At 39.0% G+C, this 26,757-nt stretch overlaps 1 protein-coding gene across 1 annotated transcript in view; it reads right to left on the reverse strand.

Annotated features, from left to right (window-relative positions):
• The window catches only part of LOC106888297 (transcription initiation factor TFIID subunit 4-like), a 120,665-nt gene that overhangs the window by 76,597 nt on the left and 17,311 nt on the right, over positions 1–26,757 (reverse strand). Inside the window, exons 7-10 of the mRNA XM_014942418.1 lie at positions 25,709–25,966; positions 16,858–16,963; positions 14,426–14,540; positions 8,772–8,941 (exon numbers count right to left, since the gene is read on the reverse strand). Coding sequence (XP_014797904.1) covers positions 8,772–8,941; positions 14,426–14,540; positions 16,858–16,963; positions 25,709–25,966 — 649 coding nt within the window. The remainder of the gene's footprint in view (positions 1–8,771; positions 8,942–14,425; positions 14,541–16,857; positions 16,964–25,708; positions 25,967–26,757) is intronic.

Consider the following 26,757-nt stretch of genomic DNA (forward strand, 5'->3'; position numbering starts at 1 on the left):
CAAGCCATCACCAACCAACATTATCCACAGGTATGTGGAGGCTTGGAAAATGGAAGCACAAACATATAAAGCAGCACATCTAAGAGAAAAAAAAAACAACCTGTATTCAGACAGCAGGGAAGCCTTACAGCTTGATCAGAGAGGACAGAAAGAATGTAAACTCTGAAGGAACAGAAGCTACTACTATTAATCTTTTCCTTATTCTTCTCTGTAACTAAACTGTATTTACCTGAAATCAAAATCTCAATGTGCTAAGGAAACAGGTTATCCTTAATTGTGATGTTTAATTCCTTCTCTTTTACTGATTCCTCCTTACTTTTGTGCAATTTCAGGTATACATCCTAAAATAAGGGAGGATGCTGAAGTTATTTAGAGGGAGGCACTGAAGGTCAAAGAATTTTTGAGCACTACATCCAGGTCCTACCCCCTAACCCCAGTAACCTGCAGCCACCAAACAGCGAGAAAATGTAAGAGACAGAGGAGACGAGAACTGAAATAGGTGCAGGTCTCAACAAGTCAAATGAAAATATACTGATTACAGTTAGATGGGGTTTTTTTTTTTTTCATTTTACTTTTCTCAAAACATAAATAAAACATAACAAAATAAGCATGTCCTAATATATTCAGGAACATTCAAGGATAAACACAGAGTGACTGCAGAGGACTGGAAAATATGGTCACTATTTTTATGCATAATACTATATGCCTCAAATCAAAAGAATTTGTTAGAGGGACCAGATGAGAAATAACAAATATGGCAATGACACCAGTAAGAGTTCTTAAGGAAACAATAGAGAGGTTGTTACTGGGGATTTATCCTCTACCTGGTTTCACATAGGCTACAGGAATGTGTTCTTGGCCTAAGCCCAAGATCAAAAGATCCTAAACCACTACATATGAGCAATATCTGATTATGTCAGCACGTCAGGTGAGACAGAGATGGAGAAGAACTCTTCTGAGAACGTCAGAGATGACAAACACATGGAGGCAGAGATGTAACACCCTGTAACACAGCCCTGGCACTGGCAGAGCATGCTCTCAATCACATCCACACCAGGATTAAAAGCAACACCATGTATAAGGATTTGCCTATGTGCTTCTGTTCTTTTAAGGCAACTTCTGTAAACAATGTAGGCATTTTTGCAATTTTTTTTCCCCCTGAAGAAACCATCTCTCTGACCCTATGAAAGTCTTGCTGGTGACGTGTCTGAAAAGGTATCACAGTTGTCACTACAAGCCCGATGCCAGGCAGATAAGCTCATCAGGAGGCCTCATCTTAAGGAGGCAGGATGGACGTGTCAGCAGGAAAGGATACACACAAAGAACATAGGGAATTACAAAGGATACCAGAAGGGTAGGCTGAAAAGCATAACCTGAATTTCAAAGCATCAGCACCTTCATCTGTGTAGGTCCAGATTTAGAGGAAAAGTTTTCAAGATTAGGACATTGTGTCACATCCATTAATACCAAATCTGTGCATCACCAGATCATCCACCACTACAAACTTTAGCCAGATCAGATATGGCCATTTGATCCTTGTCAAAATAGCTGCACGTTTATGACAGTTGATATTAAAGTCACACTTCCATATTATTGTGCAAGAACAGATGGTGGTACCTCGTTGGGCACAACATCCAGTGTTGCAGCTACTTCCCTGAAAACAAATACCCTTTTGTTACCAGTAGAATGTCTTTGTACCAGCTCAACACTTCACAGCATTTGACTGTGACTTATTTAACACTAGACACTGCAAATCTGGTTAAAGCACAGACTAATACTCTCCATGTGATAAGCATGGAAGTGTCAAACTGCCAGTGAGTTGCAGCAGAACCTGGATGGTGGAAGCAGTAGACTCGGAACATGAAGGAGGCAACAAGTGCACTTCAAACTCATGGGAGAAGGAAAGACTAAAGTGAAGTTTATGAGTTTTTTCAGTAATTTAAAGAAATAAAAACATCACTACCTTAGTATGAGCAGCAGGATTGCCAAATAAACATAATGAACAATCATTTCAATATATTTTAGAAAATATTACCTTTTACTTTTTCCCCCTTAAATGATCCTTGAAGATGCTGCTCACTGATCAATGACTTCCTCCTCCACAAAGATGTTCCAACATGTGTTGAGAGTTGGGGACATTAGTACCACCTCTAGAGCATGGAGTTTGCCTATAGGGATAATGTAAGTCAGCTTTATTGCAATATTGAATGGTTCTCTAAGGTTTTCTTTTTATTGTTCTTATTTTACACCCAGCATTTATCACCAGGAATCTCTTTATGAGATGGACTTTAGATGTGAATCTCCATTCTGTGGAGAATGCATCTCCACAGAATGATGGTCTCAACTTTACTCTCCTTTGCAGAGACCAAGAACTTTAAGCCATTCAGTTCCCAGGTACAAGCTTATTCTGAGGCTGGGCAATGTATTCTGGTCAGCCCTGAAGGCCACAACCACCTGCCAGAAATAGCCAGACCTTGTAAAGAAGGCTCTTCCACTACTTTTGTAAAACAGAAAAGCAAGGTATTATGGCAAAAACAAAACCTGAATTCTGCAAATATTCCTGGGAGCAAATAGTATGGTCATGCTCCCAGTCCAGTTGGAGCAAAACCTTTGAAAACATTGCCTGAGAAAACAGGTTCATTTTCTTTAAAAATAACCATAGTTTGAACATATCTGCATTTATTTTGAGAAATCACTGCTTGATGAAATAACATCAGTTCTGGCACTTAAAGGTGATACAGCTGAAAGCATAACTCAGATTCTGTAGTGTTGCAGAACCAGTAAGATTAATAAAAAGAAAACCTTAGAAATACACAAAAAATATTGAAGGGAAGCTGCCCTACCTTTCAGAGAAAGGCAGACTCCAAGCTCTCGGGTGGTACTGAAGTGACCCTTCCAACACATGTTGGGACATCTTGTAAAACAGGAAGTCTAATCATGGACCTATTAAAGAAAGAACAACAATAGGGTTTAACATTCTGCTGAAACATGTGCTGGCTGTGTTTATTTGGCAACACTGCTGCTGATACTAAGATGGGAATGTAGTCCCACCTTTTTGGAAAAGGAAATAATAAATGTAAATAACATATAATTGTTTTGTAATGCTGCAACCTTAGCAATCAATTAAGTTGGATTATAAAACCAGATTGTCTAGTGAACATGTACTATAGACTCCAACCTCAACATAAGAAACTACATTATCACAACTATGGACGTTGATAAGAAGATTGGGAGCAGTGCACACCTTCTAATCTAAATAAAATTGCTAGCAAATTGTTCTATACTAGCAAATTGTTTTATATTAAGGGAATAACCCCTAACCCTGCACTGGTACAGAGCTATTCCAGATGTCAGAATGCAGATCCATCTCGCCACACCTCTGCAGATGATGTACTGATGTTTATAGGAACTAGAGAAAGTGAACATATTAGATATGCACAGTAACTTGCAATTCGGATTATACAATACCTAACATGACTTTTTTTTTTTTCCTGTGAAAAAGCAAACAGAGTCACAGAAAACAGCACTCCAGGTACAGGTCAAGTGAGCCAAGAGTGTCATTAGGACAATGCACGACTTCAAAACACTGTGCTTCAGAACAAGGACGTGTTAGAACTATCTCCAAACACAACCAAGACCTATGTCCACAGGTATTTAAGGTGGTCATCCCAAAAGAAAGATGATGGTGGAAAAACTCATATTAAAAGGAGCATTTTGGTTTGAAGACAAACCAACTCATGGAAAAAAAGTTAAAAGTCAACAATGAGAATGACTAAATCACATCAACAAAAAGAGCAGCGAAAACAAAAATTTATGTTCACAGGCAACCAGATAGCTCAGAGTTTCAGAACCCACAAGAGCTGTAATCTAAGCAGCTATAAAAACCCTCTAAAGTAAACCAAGAAATAGGTACACTTTTATGTCAGAACTGCTCTGGATATGAAAGAGCAATCATCAGTAGTAGAGTTTCATCTCATTCAAACAAATACAGCTGTTGACAAACAGATGAAACGGGGATGACAGAATGACTCTCTTAAACTAGTAACAAATGCTTTAAATAGAGGCTCTGAAATCTACTGGCCTGGTTCCATGAGGGATACCCCAATCACTATTGAGATGGTTTAGCAATATAAAATACCCTCTGGAGTATTCAAATCATTAATTTAAAATATCTACAGATGCATACAACTGGGCTGCCACACAGCAGATTCAATACACTCCAGAACACAGAAAACACAGAGAAACTATTTCCTTACGTTTTAACATGCATTTTTATAGCAGACACGCAAATCAAGTGTGACTGAACAAAGAAAGAATCAAGGCACAACAACGATCAATATTTCATCAGACAGAATTAAAGGATGTATTACATGTAAAATAACAAAAAGGTAAATCTATGAATTATGTTGAGCCCAACCCTACACTAACAGAGACAGTGGTTTCGTTCTACCAAGCCACACTTCTCTGAAGCTGTCTAAAGGAAGACTGTAGGCCTTTCACCTACAGGACGAGGAGAATTTGGATTTATCAGCACATTTTTGAGCTTCATAATAATTGGCCTGCACCATGATGCGTATTCTAGCCTAAAAAAACCAACAAAAAACACAAACACAAAACAAAACAAGAAAACCAAAAAACACCTATCTGGATGAAGCAAGAGAATCCAGTACTAATTCCGTGAGAGGAAATGCTGCGGGTTTAGGCTGTGTTGTAAATGTAATAGACTTTTTCCAAAGGAAACGTGTAACAATGCTAGATAACAGACATAAATACAGTATTTCATAAAATTATGCTATAGAAAAATTGATTTCCTGATGCAGATGTAAAAATAATCCTGAACAAACATGAAATAACAATATAATCGATGATTCGCCAATACATTTTATCATACATATTTCAGTAAAAATTATTTGAAAACACAAGATGGACAGTTAAAATGTATTCAATGTGGCCAAACCAGTCCCACATTTCTTAGAATGTCACATTTATAATTATTCTATTCAGCCAGTGCTCTGTAACAATAAAAACTGAAGTAGAAAAATTGGGTGAAGAACACTGAAAGTGAAGAGAAAGAAACAATCTGGGACAGAGAATATATTATGCCAAACTTGTGTGTCATTATTATTGCATTAAGACATTTAATTTACAGTTAAGTTTCTCCACAAGCTGTGACATTTTAGGGATAGACAAGTAAAAGCAAAATGGCATCATCTGGTAGTAGAAGAAATCAGAATTAAAACAAAAGCTGTGGGAATTAACAAGCTGCTGCAGATTCTAAGCTCGTGAGGATACCCTGCTCTGGTGACCATAAAATATAAAGAAAAGTTTTTTGGAAGTGCTAATGGAGGTTCTACAGACCACCAACTCTCTCAAGTCCAAAGAGCTCCAAGGAAAGCACACAACATATCTGTTCCCTTTTTCCATGGATTTAGCTATCAGGCAATATAAAAATGGTCACCTTTTACTCCATCCTGCACTATGTCCTGCCACCTTTGACTAATATTAAATAGAAAATTCAGTGCAGCCGAATTCGTATCTGCTCTTGGAAACAATGCTGTAAAAAAGTCATTCCAAAGCCAAGCAGTTTCTATTTTCACAAGCCAGAGAAAACTGCCACGCTTAAAACAACCTGCAAAGTCATATTGGTTCATTCATTCAGGTGTTGCCCCCTTTGGTAAACAGTGGAAACTCAGAATGTCAAAAACCAGCGTCTAAAACCTAATTCTGCATTCTTACCCACCAAGAAGTAGCTTATGAATGAATAAAAGCATAGCAGTTACAAACTATGAAGGTTATTTTTCTTGTTTCTTTCCCATAAAACCTCATGGAAAAGCTAGGCTTCTTCAGCATTATTTATCTGTAGGGGTCGAATCGGCTTCTCTTGCCCCTTAATGAAATACAACCCATTATAGTGACAAAGTTAAAGACTTGGAAAGTTGTAAGGGTTTGCATGCACGTCAGCAAACACATGCCTGAAGAACATCAACCTCTGCCTCTCCGCTCCCCCAGAAGAGACACACAAGCCTTCCGGCTCTGCGTGTGCACCTCGTTGTGCTGTCGTGCAGGAGGAGCGGGGGCTTAAAGTTTTATGATCCTGAACGGAACAGCAAAAGAAAGACGTTATCTGCAAAGAAATACCCACCCGTGATGTTGCACCAAAGGAGAATCTGAACCGGTCCCTGCCCTGCCTTCCTACAGAACAAACGGCACCGGTTACAGCCGAAGCCGAGATACAAAACGGGATAAGGACGCGTGTGGGAAGCGGATGAATATCTTTGCATGAATTACCTCCCAGTTACTCCCTCCATTTAAAAGGATCAATAATAATATTAGTCATTTAGATTTAAAATAAACTTTGGATGATATCACTGCCAAGTTACAGTAGAGATAAGAAGGTACAATATATTAAGAAACCTCTTCCATTATAACTTTGAGGCATTTGGCTGGTGGTTGCTGCCAGAGACTGCGCAGCATCTGCTCTCACTTTAGCAGTTTATATTCCGACTCTGGTGAATGGAAGCACAAGCTCTGAAACAGCCTTTGGGGAACACTACCGAGTGGCTCGGCAGAGCTCTTGCTCAGAAAAGAGAGGAGGAGATTAATATTACAGAAAACTTGAAAGATCTGGCTTCTGAGAAAGGCGAGAGGAGCAGTTTCCTAACGCTGTGCACAGCACAAAGCTCTCTCCTACCGAAACGTCGCAAACGTGCCCCGAACCTAAAGCGAACATTGAACAGGAACAGATTTAAAGGTAGAAAATCAGGTCTGTTTAAGTCATATTCAGGTAAAAGTAAGAAGAAACCACGTGTTTTATCCCGTTTGTCAAGGGGCTTGATGACACCAGGAGGAGGACTCGCACAGGACACGCTCTGTTCCCTCAGCGCTGGCGAAGGCCGCGGCTGCTCCGCGGGGCCCTGGTGTGTCCCGGCACAGCCACACATGGCAAGCCTGAGCTTTGTCGTGGACTTACAATGTCGTTATTTTAAGTGCCCAGTAGCACAAACTACTAAATTTGTGTGTGGTCCTGTGCAAACAACAGATCTGGCCACACACAGTGAAAACCAAGCTTCTAAAACTTCAAAATCAGCTGAAGGAATTCTCTCCTCAAGAGCCATAGATCCCAGATAGTAGCCACCAGTGAACCCCACAGCCACTTTCAAAACTATAAAAGGCTTCATGTAAAGCCAAAATAAAGCTCTAAAAGTGGCTGCAGGAGATCACTAGGAGTGGCCGCTCTTCTGGATTCACTGCTTTTGAGAAGTAAATCCCTGCAGCTGCTTTTAAAAGCTTTGAAAGTTTCATTTCAATTATCAAAGCCAATAAAGCTTCAAAAACAGCCATAGGGATTTGTTCCTCCGAGGAGCAAACCCCACAAGGCAGCGATGAATAGTGTGATGGGTTCTGTGGCTCCTCAAGTATGTACAGATTCCTGTAAGTCCTGCACTTGTAATTACAGCTTCATGTTGTGCAGCAATTGCTACACCCAGGCAGTTCATTAAGGCTTGTACGGCAAATTCATTACCCATTTCCCGTTCCTCTGAACGGCTCTACGGCTGTTTCCTCTTTGTTCTCTGACACCTGGGTGAGCTGTAAGGTGAGCATCCCTCACACACGCTTCCCGAGAGCCTGGCTGGGCTCCCAGCTCAGGTGGTGGGGAGCCACGGCACAGAGTCGGCGCGTCCCCCACTGCATCGCACGCGCCGACACCACGTCATGGCAACACCGCAACTACAGCACCCAAAACAACCCATTTCTCGGAAGGAGAACTTAAAAGGCCGCTAATTAAAAGAGCGAAGCTTGACAATAAGTCAATGAAGAACCTTGCCCGCAACTGCAATATAAAAAGGCTTCCATTAATTCAATGAACATAAACACAAATAACATTTCAGAAGTAACCGCGTGACTTGAAAACCCAACTGTACTGGTCTGTAACAAGATGTTGGGCTTATCTTCAAAATTATGAGAACTAGATCCCTAAAAATTTTACAGATTTAGCTTGTGATGTAAGCATAGTTCCAAGAGAAATATATGATTTAAACAATTTCAGATTCGTATCTTAAGATGCTGATCGCTCTGAAAATATTACCAAAATTGCTTTTAAAAAGATACATTCAGATATTAGAACATATGTAGTATATTAATGAAGTTTGTCATATAAAATACATTCAGAACATATTTACTAACCTTAAAACATCATTAATTTTGAAAAGTTATTTTTTCAGCTAATGTTTTAAAATTCTATTGTCCAATGGCAGACTAAGTAAATACACCTTTTTTTTTTTTGCCAGGATAAATAAATGCACCTTTTGGGAAAAATGCTCTAAGAAAATCGTATGAACTTAAATAGACGCAGGTGTTAAGAACTAAGTAACTGGTTTGTAGGCAGAAAGAAAATCTTGACAGATAACTTTGTTATTCACAGGTGTCCTCTGTGACCTGTACTACTTACTTTACCTCTCTCTTTCAGTCTTCTCATGTGTAAAACATGAAGGAGGATTGTGAGAAATAATTAATGTTGGCAAAGAGTTTTGAGATCCTTGGACATGAAAAACATGGGGAAAGCATGAAGCATGAAAGTACCAGTACACTATTTTTTTTCCAACTTGAGATAACTAAATTACTTTTATCACAAAAACCTTGAAAGTTTTCTAATACAAGATCATATAATAAAATTCTTAAAAAACAACATCTTAAGTGCTAAGCACACTCTGTTCCTCAGAATGGTAGAACTCCAAAGGAAACACTCTCAAAGGCAAGGACACGTTTCTCACCCGTTTCAAGTATGCGTTTATGGAGAGGTATAGCAGCAAGGAAGGGCTCGTCTTTACAGGACTGGATCTGGGTTCCAACCAAGTCAGAGTTGGTAGCCATGATTCGGGCACTTTCTTCATTAAGATTAACGCCAGCCATAGAGGCAACATCATTGATGTCATCATCATCTCTATAACGAAAAAAACCCAACACACAAGAATAATTCTGCATGTGATACATTCATTTTGTATGTTATCTACTTCCCCAAAAGCAATCCTCATGCAACAAGCCCGGTGGCTGGGCCAACCTGAGGCACAACCACAAGGGTCTCTGTTTTCATAGAATGTATTCTAGATTCAGAACTAACTAAATACTTCTCTGATCACATTCAGAAAACTTCAGGAGAGGGACAATTTGTCTGTAACAGGTGTGACAAAGGTGTCGGCGATAGTATTGAAACCAGGATGGTCAGGAAACTGACCATCAGCAATGACCACCAGCAAAGCCAGCACACTTGGCTATTCCCTTTATGCTGAAAACTAGGAGGATAGTGTCACAAAATTGATCTCCTGCCTTGGTGATTTGCATGCTGAGTCTAAAGAATTTCCATTTTTACATTTCACATGGTACGTATGTGATACTCATCAGAGGGTCTCAAGAGCCACCATGAAGAAACTGGGCTCCTACATGTCCAGCGCAGAGATGATGGAACTACTCTTGGCCTTGTCCAATCATAGTGAAACTGCCCCAAATATCACAGCTGACAAACACACTCAGCCATGTAACAACTAACAGTGACTTAAAGACTCAGTAATGAGTTCAAAAGATTCTAACTACAAATGAAAAACAGCAACTAAAACTGAAAAAGGGAAAAACCCCAAGATTTTGGGGAGTTAAAAACCTCAGCGCTTGAAATAGCATGAGCATCCCAAGGTAATCCACCCAGGACTCAAGGTCCACATCCAGCAGGGATTTTAAACCATGGCAAAACCAAATTGATGTAAAGGTAGTTATGGTAACACAAACTCAGAACTATGCAAAGCAGTGGAAACTACTGCAAAACAGACTTGAGCCCAAAATTCCAAAATAAAGCTAAAACTGACCAAACTACAAACCATTAACCAGGTTGTGCAGTTAAAAAAAAAATAATCCTATATTGATTCCTGGTGGACCCTGACTCCTGGTGGACCCTGACATCTCTGCAGATGCAAAGGCAGCACTGCTGCCCCGGGGGGGTCCGACTTCAACACTGGACTTCAAAAACATGATTTTTAAGAGAAGTTTATATTTGTCTCTGCTTTTACTTACTAGCTAAAGAAAGTACAATCAATCTTACACCTTCCTTCTGCTTAGCATTTTAGCTACTGTAGTTTTTATTTAGAGGACAGATCTGTGATCACGTTATAAATAAACAAATATTGTCTGCACTAAAAACAAATAATTAATTTGGGCACAAGCCAGGATTACAATGAAATTATCAAACTCAGTGCAACAGCACTTACAAAGAGCATCACTGTAACTCCTGGACAGAAGCACTTCCTTCCATCTTACACTGGCAGACTACTATCTGTGAGTACATCTATTATTATTATTTTTTTAATGTTACATGGAAGATAGATATGAAATGTTTTGATCATAGTTAGGACTAAATTTTTTTCAGTGTAATGGGAAAAACTGTCAATATTTCCTTTCTGACTTTGAGGAACTTCATCACGAGAAAGAGCTTGGGTTTGGATACTGAAACACAAACGTCATGTATAAAGAGGGCTGGTATTCTCCCCAGACAAGTTCCTAGAAAAGTCAACTTTTAAGCCCAGAAGAGTGAGTTTTCAGGAGTCATTCGGTGGAACAAAGATGCCATCCAGTGGTTGCCTAGATTGATGATTACTGTCTGTCTTTCCCCTTTCATCCCACCACAGTATTTAACAATTTTATGTTTCTTGGCACATAATACTGTGCTCATACTAATTATATTGTCTCAGTAATTATTTCTAGGTTTTTTTCCTGAATTAAACTCCAAGTCTTGTGGGACAAATCTAACATTCCAATGTGCATGCTACTTTTAAGATAGTATGGGTTCTCAAAATCTTTCTAACACTAGCTACATCTTAAAGTAGTTTAAGAGTTAGATTCTTCCTCCTGTGTTCAACCTCGTGTAACACCCGTCCCTCTCCTCTTCATTAGAAACACTCATGCAACTAGAAAAAAAACCCCAACTAATTTGAAAATAAGAAAGAAAAACTGAAGTATTTGCACAGTTTTCCAAAACATGCTTCAAAGATTGTTTAAATAAGACAAGCCATTGTAAAAATCTGGTAGCATTTTCTGTATGAACAAATCTTAACCGCAGGATTGTATATTGGTCTTCTTCCTCACGCGCTTTGTAAGATTTGAGGCAATGACGTCCAAATCTGCAATTCTGAACTGCTCCCAAATAAGCTCTAAGGATATGTAAAGCAACTGAGACAGAATTACACTCCTGATCCCTCAGTCTCTCAAAAGTGAAATTCCACGTTGTTAGGGCAGAGCCCCTACACATGTGCATGATGTAACATCTTGCATTTTGCCAGAACTGTGTTATTATTTTATTTTTAAAAGTAAAAATAAAGTAACTGGCAACAGATTCTTTTGGCTAGGCAAAAGACGTTTGAAACCAATTTTTTTTTTTATTCCTAGGTAGACTCTACTCTAAAATGTTGTCAGCCAGCAGCTTAAAATATAAATACTAAGATAAGCTTCATAGAACCGATTCTGAAAAAATCCCCATCACATTGGCTGTATAAACCCTGACGGGTTCCATGAGGTTGTATATATATATACTTGAAGTACTGTTTGTATATATATATATATATATACTTTGAAGTACTGTTTGAGAAAAAGAAAGGTCTCTGTGAAGAAGAAGTGTCCCAGCTGCCCAGGCGCTCCTATGGCCAACAGACCCTCATCACCCAATGGTAAGGGAATGGTTCTGGCCACTTCTTGCCCCATTCTACAGGCAATGCCACCGAGCCTCCCCCAGCACAGTTAGGAAGGAGTAGGGTATTACAGTGCTGAGAACATCTATCTCCATCCTTGGAGATATGTAGAACTGGAAGAGTCCTGACTGAACCAAACCTGTTCCAAAGTCAGGAGATGGACTAGTTGACCACCCAAGGTCCCTTCCAACTGAAATTATCCTGACAAAATCAGGGGGAACAAGCATTTCCACTTGTTCTTTACATCAGCCACAATCTCCACTACGGGTAATAATTACTTCAAGAGTCTTCTGCTTTCACTGCCATCACTGGTGGGAGCATTGGGTTCCCAAACTAGATGGTGATGGACACAGCAGTTGAAGCCAACTAGGCAGGCCCCAAGCAGACCCAGACTACAGTGGGCCTTCTGCTTCATCTCAACAACAAATTACAAAAAATGGAATTAAAATTTCCATCCTTAGATATTAACATAGCTGAGAAGTCAACTAAATGGAGTTGTCTGTAGTTCTCTCTGAAAAACCTAGCAACAATACATGTTAATACCAAAAAAGGTGACAAAGTTCCATGAATGCAACAGCTTTACATTGCAGAAGTCTTGGGTTGAGAGCTCTACGTCACAGAACAGCTACTATAATCTCCAGTGAACTCATGTAAGCCATCTTACAGCTCATTAATAACTGCTGACATTAAAGGCTAAGCTGTAATTTGCAAAATTTCTAATTGCTACTTCTTTTATGTAATTCCTTCCTGTATTTCCCACAGTCCAGAAGAAATTGAAAATAATGGAGTTCACATTTCCATTTCTAGTGACCAACACTTTGCACACAAGAGTGAAAAGCTCAAGTAAGTTATTTTAAAGAAAGCAGAATATAAAATAATGAAACAAATATGCAATAATAAAAGACTAAGGGCAAAATAAATTTATACATAACACAACTATTTTTCAAAATTCTTGCTTTGCTTTAGATGCCAGTTTGCCTTCTGGCTAAAAACACATTCTTCACACACGCTGGGAATGTTGAGGAAAACTAGTCAGCATTCAGAGGATTAATACAGATTTCCAGCTCTGTGCCTTCAGGCTCAATAGTCAGACATCTATTTGTCCTCAGGAAAGGTTAGGGGTTGAAATGCAAATATGCAAACAACCAAATTCTTTGTTAAGATATCAAGAAAAAGCTTGATCTTTGCTGCTGTTTAATAAATCCTTGCGATTTTATGGACTTATTTAAATGCAGCTTTGTGTCTTACTATTTTGAAGGAGAAAACAATGCAAGGAAACAAACACATTCATTCTGACTAAAATTTGTTCTCTAGAGGAAAAATGACATACACCCTTGACAGCTTATTTACCAAACTCACTAAAGATTTATTGATTTATCAATCAGTGCCTTGAGCATTTGCTTCTCCCCAAGGGAAAATTAACAATTCCAGCTAACCTAATATATTCTATGTATAAACTAAGTGAATGCAAGAATCAATCCTGGCACAGTTTACAACATCCAGTTTAAAAAAAATGCTGTCCCTTTTGGTGTATGTAAAATTGAAAGCTATACTAACGAAGAATAAATGCTCATGTTGCTTACAAACATAAAAAATACTTATTAAGACAGTACAATTGAACCCAACAGACATTTTAAATCATTTAAATACTCAGTGGGAGGCAAAAGCATTGGAAAATAAAAAATTGAATGATTTTGCTTCTAGATTAATACTAAGTACTACCACTATTAGTCGCAATACCGACATGCCTCAAAGCAGAGATATTTCAAACAGCTACAAATTCTCTTTCACTTCACCTGCAAAAGCATAAGCCTGAAAATTAATTACTGGTTTGATGATGTCAGAGCAACATAAGCATTCCAGAAGATGAAAATTAAAATCTAGGAATATTTTGTCATTTAACAAAGAAAGAAGATGTTTAAACACAAGTGAACTGTACTTTCATCAGCAGAAAAAAAATATAAAATGATGCAAAAGCAAAATGCAGTAAACATAAGATTAGCTTTTCACCACAAAGGGTAATAATATCCAAAAATATATATATAAAATAAAAGTTTGAAGTAGAAAAGAACTAGCTGAGCAGCTCAGTGCATCAATGCTAACGTGCTGGACCCTTTGCAGCAGCTGATGGCTGCAGGGACCCCCGAACGCCCCAGTCTCTGCTGCCCCAGGGAGGAATGGACCAGCAACGTCTGCTCTTGAAAACCAACAACAATCACACACAGACACGCCAAAACCACCCAAACCCAGGCAAGATGTCTGTGCTGCTGAGGGGAGAGCTGCAGCTCAGCTGCAAAGCCATAGGATGCCTCGTCACCACAGTTCGTGTCTCCTCAGCAAAGACACGTTCTGTGTGAACGTTAGAATCCAATACAGAAAACCAGATATTTTTTAAAAACTCCATACACATAATTCCATTTACCAGAACTTTTATTGTAATGCGCAGAATTGAAGGCTTTACTAAACATTACAAAGTGCATTTAGAGAAAAATCCTCAAAACATGTCATGACCCCCTCCCTTTTTTTTTTTAAACAGAACTAAGAAAATGGTCATCCAATCCCCGTCGGAAAAGGCAGGAATTCTGGTGAAACACTGCCCTCTGGTGTTAACGCCAATTCAAAAGTCTATTTTAGATTTAAGATCCCCCCAGAAGCACCCCCCTGCATTTTTTTTTTAATATTATTTTTTATTTTTTTACCTGAAAGAACCACCTCCAGGGTCATTCAGCTTGTTTTTCTGATTTGCAGAGACCTGAACACCAAAGCCCCCAGGACTTTTGCTGGCTTGTATTGTTGGTGCCTTCCCTACTGTGCCTGAAAAACACCAAGCAATGTTATTATGAGCTGTCTTAGGCAATTTACATCAAAGAACCTTCTGTCCAGGAACTAAATTTAACTGTCTGTAAATTGCAAACAAAGGAAGTTATTATTTTAAAGATTACACTGCTGAAGAAGAACAATTTAAAATACAGAATTTCTATTAACATTACAGTTTGTTCGATGTTTATAAAATACTGAAGATTCTAAAACTGAGAACCGTTGGCCGTAACTGGTTATAATACACATAATGGCTATAAGTGTGTTTGCAATTGCCAGTAAACCAATTCTCCAGATAATCTGCACAGAATAAAGCAGAATTTGAAGTGTTCTTAATACAGATGCTTTAAGTCACAGTCACTCAGGGTATTAACTAGACCTTTCACCTTTTTTTATATAGTCTTTGTTCTTTGTTGAGGGAAATATATGAATTTCCAGAGTTGAAAACATTATTTTAGAATGTTTTATATTGTATGTAAAAGAAAAAAACACTGTTGTATAATTTGACATAACTCCCCTTTAAAGGCTTTTACTTTCTTATTTTGAAAAACATGATTTACAGTAATTCATACCTGTATCTAGACTTTACAGGTCTGCATGTGGAAGTAAAACTGGGCTTTCTAAACGAGCCACCGTGTGGTGGGTGTGCAGCTTCTTGTGACAGTAAATTAAAAAATGAGTATTAATTTCTCTCTGACATTTGGACAAAATCCAACCAAAAATAATTACACATTTATGTTGCTAATTAGCAGATCAACAGACCTGTATTATTATTATTAAATCTATTGTATTAGCATGCAGCTGAAAAAGCACTGACAAATGGAGCTTTTGGAGTAGGCCCTCATTTACTGCCGAAACATATGTTTGCTTGGGTTATGTTTTGTGTTTCCTTTAATCCCACCTGTGTTTTGGCATGTGAAAATAATTAATTCATACGTCTACGTGACTTAAAAGCTCTCACCTTTTTCTTGTCTATCGCTCAATTTTATTGAGCGTTACATGCCCATAGTGTGAGAGATTTGGAGAAGCACATGAAAGCTGTTCCTGCACATCTCTGACTCAGTTGCATGGGATGAACCTTAGTAAATTATTTTTCTTTCATGAATTATAAAAACCTGAAACACAACTATCCCAAGAAATGCTTTGAAAAACATTTCTTTGCTAAAACAAAAGTGCTGGCTTTGAATGAGCCCACCACTACTTTTCTTATTTTTAAATCCTCATCACCTTCAGCATATGATTCTAAAGGGAAACTAATTTGACTGAGTTCGTTCAGTTCTTCAATCAGTGTAAAAAACTCTTGCGTGGACTCTCAACAAACACAAAACTAAATTCAGGACTCCAGGCTCCAAAGCCTGGGGAACAAAAATATTCTGTCATCAGAATATTCAAGGTCCATGAGATGTCACAGATAGCGTGAGCTCATGGGCCAGACAATTCACCTGAAGATGAAAAGCTCTGTATTCCATTACAAACCCTCAGTCATCTACATGCCCACATCCAAAAAGATGCTCTCACACGTAATCAGGGAAAATAATGACCAAGCCAACAGGTCTAGTGGTGGAAGGAAATAAATGGACAATCATTAGGAAGTAAGAAGGCTTCAAGAACCTTCTCACTACGTGGGACGTATCAGGCAGCCGTTAACCTGCCCGTGTAGAGCCAGACGAGGGAGTTGGCTACAAACTCTGGCTGGCACCCATGGCACGTCCCCCATGGCACATCAGGCTGCTCCACTCACTCTCTCACCTCAAAGGGACAGGAGAAAAAAAAAAAAAAAAAACCCTCCACTCACTCTCTCACCTCACCAAAGGGGCAGGAGAAAAAAAAAAAAAAAAAAAAAAAAGCAAGGACATGGGTTGAGAAATTTCTCTAGGACTCCTACGTTGACCTCTGCAGCTGCAGAGACAGTGACTATCGCCTTCTGCTTCAGGAGTAAAAGTAGGATGATTGAATTGAAGCATCCTCTAAGCTCCAGGAAATAACAATTTCTTTCTGGGCTCAGAGTTGAAGTTTAGGCCAGTAAGAATCAAGTTCCTGACTTCTTTCAGAATTTTCCATGCAAACTGCTGAGCAAGGAGCTAAGCATGTGAGAGTTTAGTCCTAAGGTTGTTTCAAAACATTTCACTGGGTTGGTCTGAAACACCTCAGAAGTGCCGAGGGAGAGCATGCATTCCTCAGCCAGTACCACGTCAAAAGTGAACGTCAAGCCTGCCAATGTCAACACTGTAAGTTTTCCCCATGCCACTAGTTTGTAATTACAATGAAATTCACACAAAGGTAACAAATCTCACTAAAACATTTAAACCCATACCTTGTGGTCTAATGGTCTGAGTTATTACCACTGGCATCCTAATCTGGGTAGTCTGGCAAGCAGGGTTTCGTTTCACAGTTTGAGCAGATGTTGACTGGATAATCTGCTATTATTAAAAAAAAGTATACTTATATTATACTCTTTATACACAAACACACACAACGTAAATATACTAACACCTGTAATTACTAATACAAGCACGTGGATCTCTAAAAGCACAACCAGCTACTGACAAAAGTCATATTGGTGTAATGCACGTGGTTGTGTGTGTGTGTATATACCTATTTCGCAGTTATGCTTTGAGAAAAATCAAGTAATATTCGACACAAGTGTCATATGTCACAACTTTCATCAAAAATATATTTCAAAATAGTAAGGTAAAGTTCAGACTTTTGTCTTCACAACTTCTACTGGAAAGAAAAGCATCTTTGTGGAAGAAAATACCGCAATAATTTTAGTGGTATCCACCTACAACCATTAGGCCTTTCACTATACAGCTACACTTTTTAAAGGAAATATATACTAAAAGTATATTCTAAAATATTATGGGTTCCAAGTCAGATATACACAAGAATTAAAACATTGTTTTGTGATGAACATATACTATTCATCTTTTCAATGTTAACTGGATATTCGCAAAGTTTTACTTACTACCAAGCCAAGTTCTGAAGTCCTTACCCCAACATGAAACTGGGTTAGAAACTTCAAATTTGATCCATGAACAAATCAAAAAGAAAAAACCTGCAAGGGTTATGTCTAAGCAACAGCAAAATTATGTTCATGTAACCAGGGAGAGGACATGCACAGGTGAAATGAACAGAAGATTCAGAGAGACGAGCAACCAGAGACAGGACAGGCACAGATGAAATGAACAGAAGATTCAGAGAGACGAGCGGATGCTGCAGAGCTGGAAAAAACATCCATAAATAAAAACTTTGGCAACAAAAGACAGGTGAATAGCTGCGAATAAGGTTACAATCACGACTCAAGCTGACAACTTTGGAAGTCTTGTGCTCTTCACAGCCACCACCGCTGCACGATGTTCCTCCTGCTGCACGATGTTCCAGCTCCGTCCCGCACCCAGTGGACAGGGTGTCCCTACGCCCGGAGACAAACCCCAACCACCGCACCTTCAGCCAGTGCTATCCTTACAAAGTGCACCTAAAACCACATTATCTAACTCAATAATGACCGGCCAAACCTCCGACTTCAAAGTAGGCTATGGAAAAAAGGAAAGGAGAAATGGGATTTTCAAATGAGACTTAAAAGTAGAGAATGAAGAGGCTACGGAACAAATAGGGAATCATTCCACCAGCAGGAACCTTCCCAAATGGGAAGGAAGAGAAGTGGAAACCACAACCAAGGAAAGTGTCACGAGGGAACAAGGCCTGCAGTGTCATCTGGAGAAAAACCAAGTAGGGCTGTTCTGAAGTTAGGAAATTGCATTCTGCACATCCTAAAATAGTAAAAGTTGCAAAGTCGTGATAAACCTGTGGATGTAGAAGCATTAGCAATAGGTGCCTCGTGGGAAGGGAAAAGGGGAAAAGAGATTAAGGATTCATCTTCAACTACGGACACTGAGGAAAACAGAGCGTTTGGACCAAACACAGAAACAAAGGAAATGGATGTAAATTTACCCTGTCAAGATGGGCAGTGAGTAAATAGTGACACTCAGAGGGGAAAGAATAAAGTAGCTACCATGTGTAAAAACAGGAAAGAAACAGAGATGATCTATGAAAATGGGGGGGAAAAGTTGAATTTGACTGCATTTTGATGCAGAGAAAACATGTACAAGTGTATTTTAGTAAGTAAGGAGACAGAATAGCCTACAGGGGAAAAAAAAAAAAAGGCTACATTGGTATGAAAAAGGAGAATCTTGCCACTTTGACAATAATTTATTGGATGAGTTTTCAGAGGATAGTGAATAAAAGCAGCCATACCTTAACTGGCCAGAAACCAGGCCAAAAAGGAGATGTGTGACCTGTGGACAGAATTACTATCTGATATTACAGTAATCATCTGTAATTAGATTTTTCTCTCTGTGAAGGAACTTCTATAGTTCAGAGTCAAGTGCTGTTTCACCCCACTAATATTTCCACGTGAATTTCCTAAAAAGAGCCACTAATACAATTAAAGATAGGACAGTCTTTAACCATTTAAAATTACATAAATAACTGCAAATTTTTTTTACTGTCAAGTACATTCAAAGAACTTCCTTTAACAAGTACTGTACTAGGACTTCAACGTACACAAAAGTGCTGAAAGTCCAGAAAATGGTTGAAAAACAAACTTTTCCAAGGGGCACAGATCAAAATCATCACCTTAAATTCCATACAGAAGCCAACCAGCAACAAGCATGTACTCTCTAAAAGGAACAACTGAGCCTCAACTCAGAGCAACATTTTGCACTAACTTTAATCCCAGTTTCTAGACAGTTTTAAGACACATTTCAACACAGATGTAATCTTCAGAAAGGAGAATCTTGCCACTTTGACAATAATTTATTGGATGAGTTTTCAGAGGATAGTGAATAAAAGCAGCCATACCTTAACTGGCCAGAAACCAGGCCAAAAAGGAGATGTGTGACCTGTGGACAGAATTACTATCTGATATTACAGTAATCATCTGTAATTAGATTTTTCTCTCTGTGAAGGAACTTCTATAGTTCAGAGTCAAGTGCTGTTTCACCCCACTAATATTTCCACGTGAATTTCCTAAAAAGAGCCACTAATACAATTAAAGATAGGACAGTCTTTAACCATTTAAAATTACATAAATAACTGCAAATTTTTTTTACTGTCAAGTACATTCAAAGAACTTCCTTTAACAAGTACTGTACTAGGACTTCAACGTACACAAAAGTGCTGAAAGTCCAGAAAATGGTTGAAAAACAAACTTTTCCAAGGGGCACAGATCAAAATCATCACCTTAAATTCCATACAGAAGCCAACCAGCAACAAGCATGTACTCTCTAAAAGGAACAACTGAGCCTCAACTCAGAGCAACATTTTGCACTAACTTTAATCCCAGTTTCTAGACACATTTCAACACAGATGTAATCTTCAGATCTGGAAGTGATTAAGGAACAAACATTAGCAATTTGTTTCTGAAACAGAATGTGTAACTTTGTTTGCAGGCAAACAAGGGACACAGTAAAAACTAATGAATCAGAAGTAATTGACCCTGCATTAATATTTATAAACAATCTAAATCACCTTTCATCAATTAAAATAATTCAGACTGTTCTAATCCTCTTGCCTGCTTTCCCAACAGTGTAAATATTAGTGTTATGTCCTCAACTTGGCTCGAAAAGTATAGACAATGAACAAGGTACCAGCAAGCTAGTCTGGGAGACTATTAACCAAATTATTCATATTTCTCACAGCCTAAAAATACACACGATGAGAGCACCACATCTAATGATACCTCTTCATATGCTGAACCCCAAGTGATCAGTTCATAAGCACCCATGTGCTAACCCAGACTGAGGCAGAAGACACAGGGGTGGATGTTTTAGCACCCTGAGGTTATCAGAGACATTACTTCAGCCTTCAGAAATGGCAAGATCTTACTGCTCTCTGGAACCACCTAACGGGGAGATGCAGAGAAGTCAGAGCCATGTGCTCAGAGCTGCAGAGCAGAAGGATGTGACACAATGGGCACAAGCTGGAATGTGGGAAATCTCAATCTATATAAGGAAAAAAATAATTTACTGTGAGGGTGGGCAAGCACTGGAACAGTTGCCCAGAGAGGGCACGTGATCTCATCTTGAAGACACTCAACCCATGCCTGGGCAAGGTCCTGCTCACCTGTAAGCAGGAGGTTGGACTAGCCACCTCCAGAAGTCCTGTCCAGCCTTTTACCACCACAATCATTATCATCATATCAATGATCTTACAAAGGCGCTGAGTCAGAAAAGGTAACGAGACAGAATACAAAAGCCTTCAAAGTTTACAGAAGCTGTTCATCATCCCACCTCCACTAAAAAGAAGGAAAACCATTTCTGTTATTTCCAGCACTGAGGACAAGCAGCACAACAGCAGAACAATAACAAAGGCACAGAAAATCGAGAAGGTTCAATGCAATTTAGCCATTGCCTGGATTTGATAATGAGTTTTTTAAATACTGAAATTACAATCAAGACAATGCCCTTCTTCCAAAAGCTTAGATTCAATAACTGTGAGAGAATAAAGTAACAGAGCTCTCTGGCCCTAATCTCAAGCCAAGAGGTGATGATCATACTGTGACTGGTGCAGATCTTCTACCATGTATGTTAGTGCAGGAGAAAGAACAGTTTGAGATGTCAACACAGACTGATAACTAACACCACAAATGACCAACAAATACAGACTAAGAAAGAATTGAGCCAAAGCACATAGAATATATAAACGCAGAAAGACCAATAACTTCTGTTCTCTTTCTCTTACCTAAACAGAAGATACTAAATAAAAATGAAAGCTACTACCTACAAACCACTGAAAGAAAAAAGCCCTTTGGGACAGTTCAGTCAGAATTCAAAGCTTAAATTTTGAAGGACAAGGATTTCACAAGCCTCAACAATCTGGATGCTCCTTTGCCAGTGCAGATGCAGAGGGTCCCAGCGATGGGTTCCCCCTTGACAAGGGCTGCAGCATCACCCCGCCTCGATTTACATCAATCACACTTTGCAACAACAGCATCTGATCCAAAAGCTTAGGCATTTCCAATGTGGCAAACAGAAAAGCGTAGGAAATAGAAGAATGGAAAATCAAAAGTAAATTTGGAAAATACATCCTTTACCAAGCATTTTTTCCTCTCAATTAAGTTAAAAAAAAAAATTTTTTTTGAAGTATTTTTTTAATGGAAGGAAGAAACAAGCCACTTGTAAATGTACAGGCTTCAGAATGGCTGTGGTCTGATATGACATTTATCTTCACTCATGAGTAAACACTTGCTAACTCACTTGTGGCTATGCCACTTGTGATTTATCAGTCTACTCACTCCTGAAGATAAATGTCATATCAAACCTCAGCCATCATGTAATCTGGCAGCATTAGCTTACAATGTTCATGCTTTTATGGGCCTAGAACTCATATTTACCATTGTTTGCCATGCTGCAATAGTAGCAGTTACAATTTTTCAACAGTGCCTCAAAATTTGTGTAAGCAATTGTTTTTCTTCCCAAATTAAAAAAAGGACTTTTTAAGTACTCAGCATGTAATTTTTAATGTTAATATGACAACAATATTATTCCACTGAGTATGTATCTCCAAGGAAGCAATGAAGAAAAATAACCCCAAAAGCCACTGGATCATCTGTCCCACCTGCTCCCCGGTTCATTGTACAATTCCTCCTACAGTATTTCACCTGGTCCCATTTTGAATGTTTTCAATGGTGGCTTTTTCCTCAATGCCTTTGGGAGCCTGCACTACCTTCTAACAATCTGTCTTACTCTAAGGACACTTTGCCTTATCACCTGCCTAAAACCTACTCTGCTAAATTATATCCCAGTAATTATATTTATACTCTCTTAGACCGCTCCAAATAATTCATCGATATATTTTGTTGTTTAATTCTCTTAAGCTTTTCTTTCAGTCTCTTTGCTGTTTAAACCCTTAAAATGTTTGCAAATGTTTTTTATGCTCCCCTTATACGTGGGTTTAATTCTCTTAAGCTTTTCTTTCAGTCTTTGCTTTCAAGTCTGTCCTTTAATTTCCATCTTTTGTTACTTGTTTTCAAACAGCATCCGTTGCCAATACCCTCCTTATATTAAGGTACAGCCTGCAATATTCTGAAAGTAAAGTCCACGATAACAACTCAGAAAACCACTAAGCTGTATTTAATAGGCACACGATTTGTCTAGTACAGGCTTTACTCCTGTGAAGGGATCCCAGCCGTCTACTGCTCAACAGCCATCTTTAGTTAAATTTTATTGTACAAGAAATTCTAATTCAGCAACTAGATCTTTATTAGTTCATTAATAGAAACTACTCCTTTAACCCAAATAGCCATCTTCTACTCTTCCATTTCTAAGCACACAGGACAAAAAGAAAATTATTTCCTGTGAGTCACTAAAATATGCACAAATTACATTCATTCCACAACAGAAAACTGATGCCAGAAAAAGCTTCAGCAGAGAATGAAAAAGCAAAGCAGAACATCCCCATATAACAATGTTTATTCTGCTGCCGTATCTTGTCTCCAAATTCCATTACTCACTCTCTCACCTTTTGGGAGCCTCCAACCACTATGATGGTCCCTGGAAAAGTCTTAGTAAATGTTTTAGCCAATACTATTCTAATGTAACTTGGAAGACAGTGAAATGTCCCCTCTGGACACCATAAACAATTTACTGCAGCAGCATCAGTCCCAATATATTTCTATATACCTTTCCTAATCCTAGACCTGCACAAACCTTTATATTGCTTTGCATATAATTAAATTTCTTTTCATCAAGACAGATCACTTTGAATGTTTTATTGTTTCTTTATCATTTAAATTTAATAATTGGCTTCAACCTTCAGGAGTGCTTCCTCCTTACGACACAGTGTCAATACAATACATGAAGTGCTAATCAATCTCCACTTCTCATCAATCCACTTACAACTTCATCACATTTAATAAAGAACATCTCTCTTATTCATAGAAACTTTATCTGCTCTAACACTCCAAAATATATACGGCTATATAGAGCTCCTGCCCCCTAAGAATGACAATTTAGGCAAACTTTGAACATTGCACTTACAACAATTAAAAAAATTGATTGCTGGCTTATCTCATTAGTGTCTCATCAATAAAATATTAGCCTAAGATTATTTCCCTTTTCCCTCACTAGAAGTAGTTACCAGCACTGACAGCACCATCTAGCTCTTCAAAGCACAGCTTCTTCAGCGTCTCAGAACATGATTCCAGTACCTTACAAAACAGATAAATAAAATATTCTCCTCTTTCCTCTGCACTAACACTATACATTTTAATGCTCTGTGCAATCTGCGTTGCACACTGACCAGTGCACACAGAATTCCCAGGGGGCAAGATACCTCCATGTTACTGGGAGAAGAATCACAGCGGGGTCAGATGTGGGGAAAGAGGAAAGCCCAAAGAACGGAAGAGCGAAGAGATTCTCCATGTTTTCAAAGAAACTGGTCTACTGTAAGCTGGCTGGTACGACAGGATCTATATTCCAAACCCTTCTGCAGCTGGGCAGTTTGCAGAGCCAGCTGGAACTCTCTCCAGTGAGCTCCGGGCTGGGAAAATCTGGAGCTGGGCCAGTTTCCTCCCCAGGCAGTGGGCAGCCTTCGGCACGCCAGCTGGAGTCTTCCTCTGCCCGACGCGGCCCCGGCAGGGCAGCCAGCAGCGCTGGGCTCTGCTCTCATTTCGGGGAGCACCAAGAAGTGTGAAGAGTGTGATCCGTGTCACCACAAAAAAGTCCATCCTTACAAACAGCTACGAGTGTGACACGGAGATGCTGCTGGGCTGCCTGCTTGGCACCCGAGTCGATGGCTGCTGTGGTGTGAGAGTTCTTCATGCAGGAACTCAGTGCCTGATGCTGCTTTTGTCTGTATAGAACTAATTTGTGGGCCACTAAGAAGTGCTTGGTTAATGTAATGTTTGGTTTTACTAATGAATTGCTGATAAATTGAAAGTAAATGCAGAAAGCCAGTTTTGCAATAAACCCAATAAATTTTGATTTTTAACATTTTCCCTTCTCCCTAAATATTCTTCTAGAAAAAGAATGGTATTAAGCATAGTTTTGCTCTGCACAGTGTGCTACTTTTCGAAAATGTAGCAGTCACTTCATGTAGCTAGTGTGATGAAAATTCAGTCCTACACCTAGACCTCCTTAGAGACAAAAACAGCTTCTTTTGCCCATCGGATCAATCTCCACAAGGGATGAATTAGCTGTTCTGGTTCCCTCACATCACAGAGTTATGCTGAGTAAAATGACAGAGCAACTCTCCCCGTCGCTGGTCCCTGCTCAGGTTAACATCACGATGGCTTGAGTAGGCACTGACATGTGCGAGACACAGGAGGTGTCAATCCCATAAATTTGGCTTTACCCCATTCAGCAAATATTCCACAAGAACTGGGATCATAATTTGATCTTGAAACCTAAGTACTTTACTCATACATACACAGAAACCACAGACAAACTCTCCTATCTTCACTTGAAGGATGATAATGCCTGTATAAACTCAAGGCCCTGTAAAAATCCCAGACGTACTTTAATTACAGCTGTAAACACACACAGAAGATCCTACACAACAGAGGGATATATTCACCCCACTCAGTGAGTAACTGGCTGTGCAGTTGCCCTATTGATAGTGCCTTTGAAATTAACGACTCCAAGCACACACTACTCCAACACACACAGCACTGATGGATTTCAGTCAATAACAAAGTGTGGCACTTTTTCTGAACAGAACATGCTGGTACAGTACAGCTATTCTTCTGCAAGATTTTACAACTATGTGGAGAAGAGTTTAGAATGAGACAGAGTTCATTTTAACGAAGACTAATTCAAGCAAAGCAGCATACCTAATGACAGACTAAAAATTATACTGAGTCTCAAAAAGCTGTCTGTTCTCCATTTGTAATTAACTCTAATTCCACTGTGCTTATATAACAATCACTGTGTTCCAGACAAAAGCCCAAGAGCATACCTGTCTTAAATTTAAGCTATGTTAGTAATGTTATCTAAACTAATGGTTGAACATACATGTGAGCTGCCACAAAATGAGGTAGTATTATATGTCACAGAATGCAATACAAACAAAAAAAGTATTTTCCCAAACAAGCTGAAAAAAACCCCAAACATTGAGAACTGCTATTCAGTTTGTTATGAAACTCTCTTTTATACTGGAGTACCTACCAGTTGAGAACTCTGATTTGACTGTACCACCTTAACCTGAGGAGGCTGCACTGTATTGGATACAGAGACTGTGCAAATGTTGTTTGGTTGCCTTATTCCTATTGTCTGCGTTGTGACAACGGCGGAAACGCTTCCGGAGGCAGATTGAGGTATCACTTGTGAGAGCTTGGTTTGCTGAAGCGACTGCTGAGACGGCTGTCCTTGCAAAACTGAATGTTGGCTATTCAGTAGAGATTGTCTCAATGCAGGTAGACTTTTCTAGAAACAGAAGAAAGTTTCTGAAATATCATGCTTAGCAGGTTGACAAAAATTATCTTGAAATTTGCTGTAAACAGAATTAAAAGGATGCAGCTTTATTTCTTTTGATGAATAGGTAGACAGTAAAATTGTAAGGTCAAACATATTTTGTAAGAGGGAAAGTTCAGTTTACATTTTTAATAAGCTTTCAGTTTGGATTTAGCAACCCTGGAGATTTTGATGTGCCCTATTTCCTCTGTAGCAGTAAAATATAATAGTCCCCTCCTCAACACTACCTAGAACTTGCAGCTGAGGTCTTTGGAAGGGCAAAAAAATGGCAATAGAAGAGGCAGAACCCTAGGGAGAAGCCCGCTCCCAGTGCATGCTAGAAGAAGTAAGCTGCACTTCTCCTGACACGCCTCCGGTACCTCCAACAAGATGATTTAACTGCTGATGCCCTGCAGCAGTAGCTGTTTACTTTATTATTACTGATCTAATGTATTCTGACTGGATTAGAAAAGTGTACTGGTGTATGCTTCATGTTCAGACCAGTTCAACCAAAAAATGAGAGTTCTAAAAGGCTGTACTGTACCTTCACCAATAAACTTTTTACTGTTTAAGTGGTAGCAGTGTTCTTTTGAAGTGCTCCCCCGGGCAGCTGTAGAACGCAACAGTGTTGAGCCCAAGCTCCAGTTCTTTCTGAACTTCTACTATTTATTTAAAAACTTAATGCCTGCTGCCAAGAGAAGACTTCAAAGAAAGGGAACAAGTTAAAACTTCGCATGACGCTAGAAGTGACTGCAGCATAAGAA

The sequence above is a fragment of the Calidris pugnax genome, unplaced genomic scaffold, assembly GCF_001431845.1.
Source record: "Calidris pugnax isolate Ruff unplaced genomic scaffold, ASM143184v1 scaffold28, whole genome shotgun sequence".
NCBI classification, from domain to species: domain Eukaryota; kingdom Metazoa; phylum Chordata; class Aves; order Charadriiformes; family Scolopacidae; genus Calidris; species Calidris pugnax.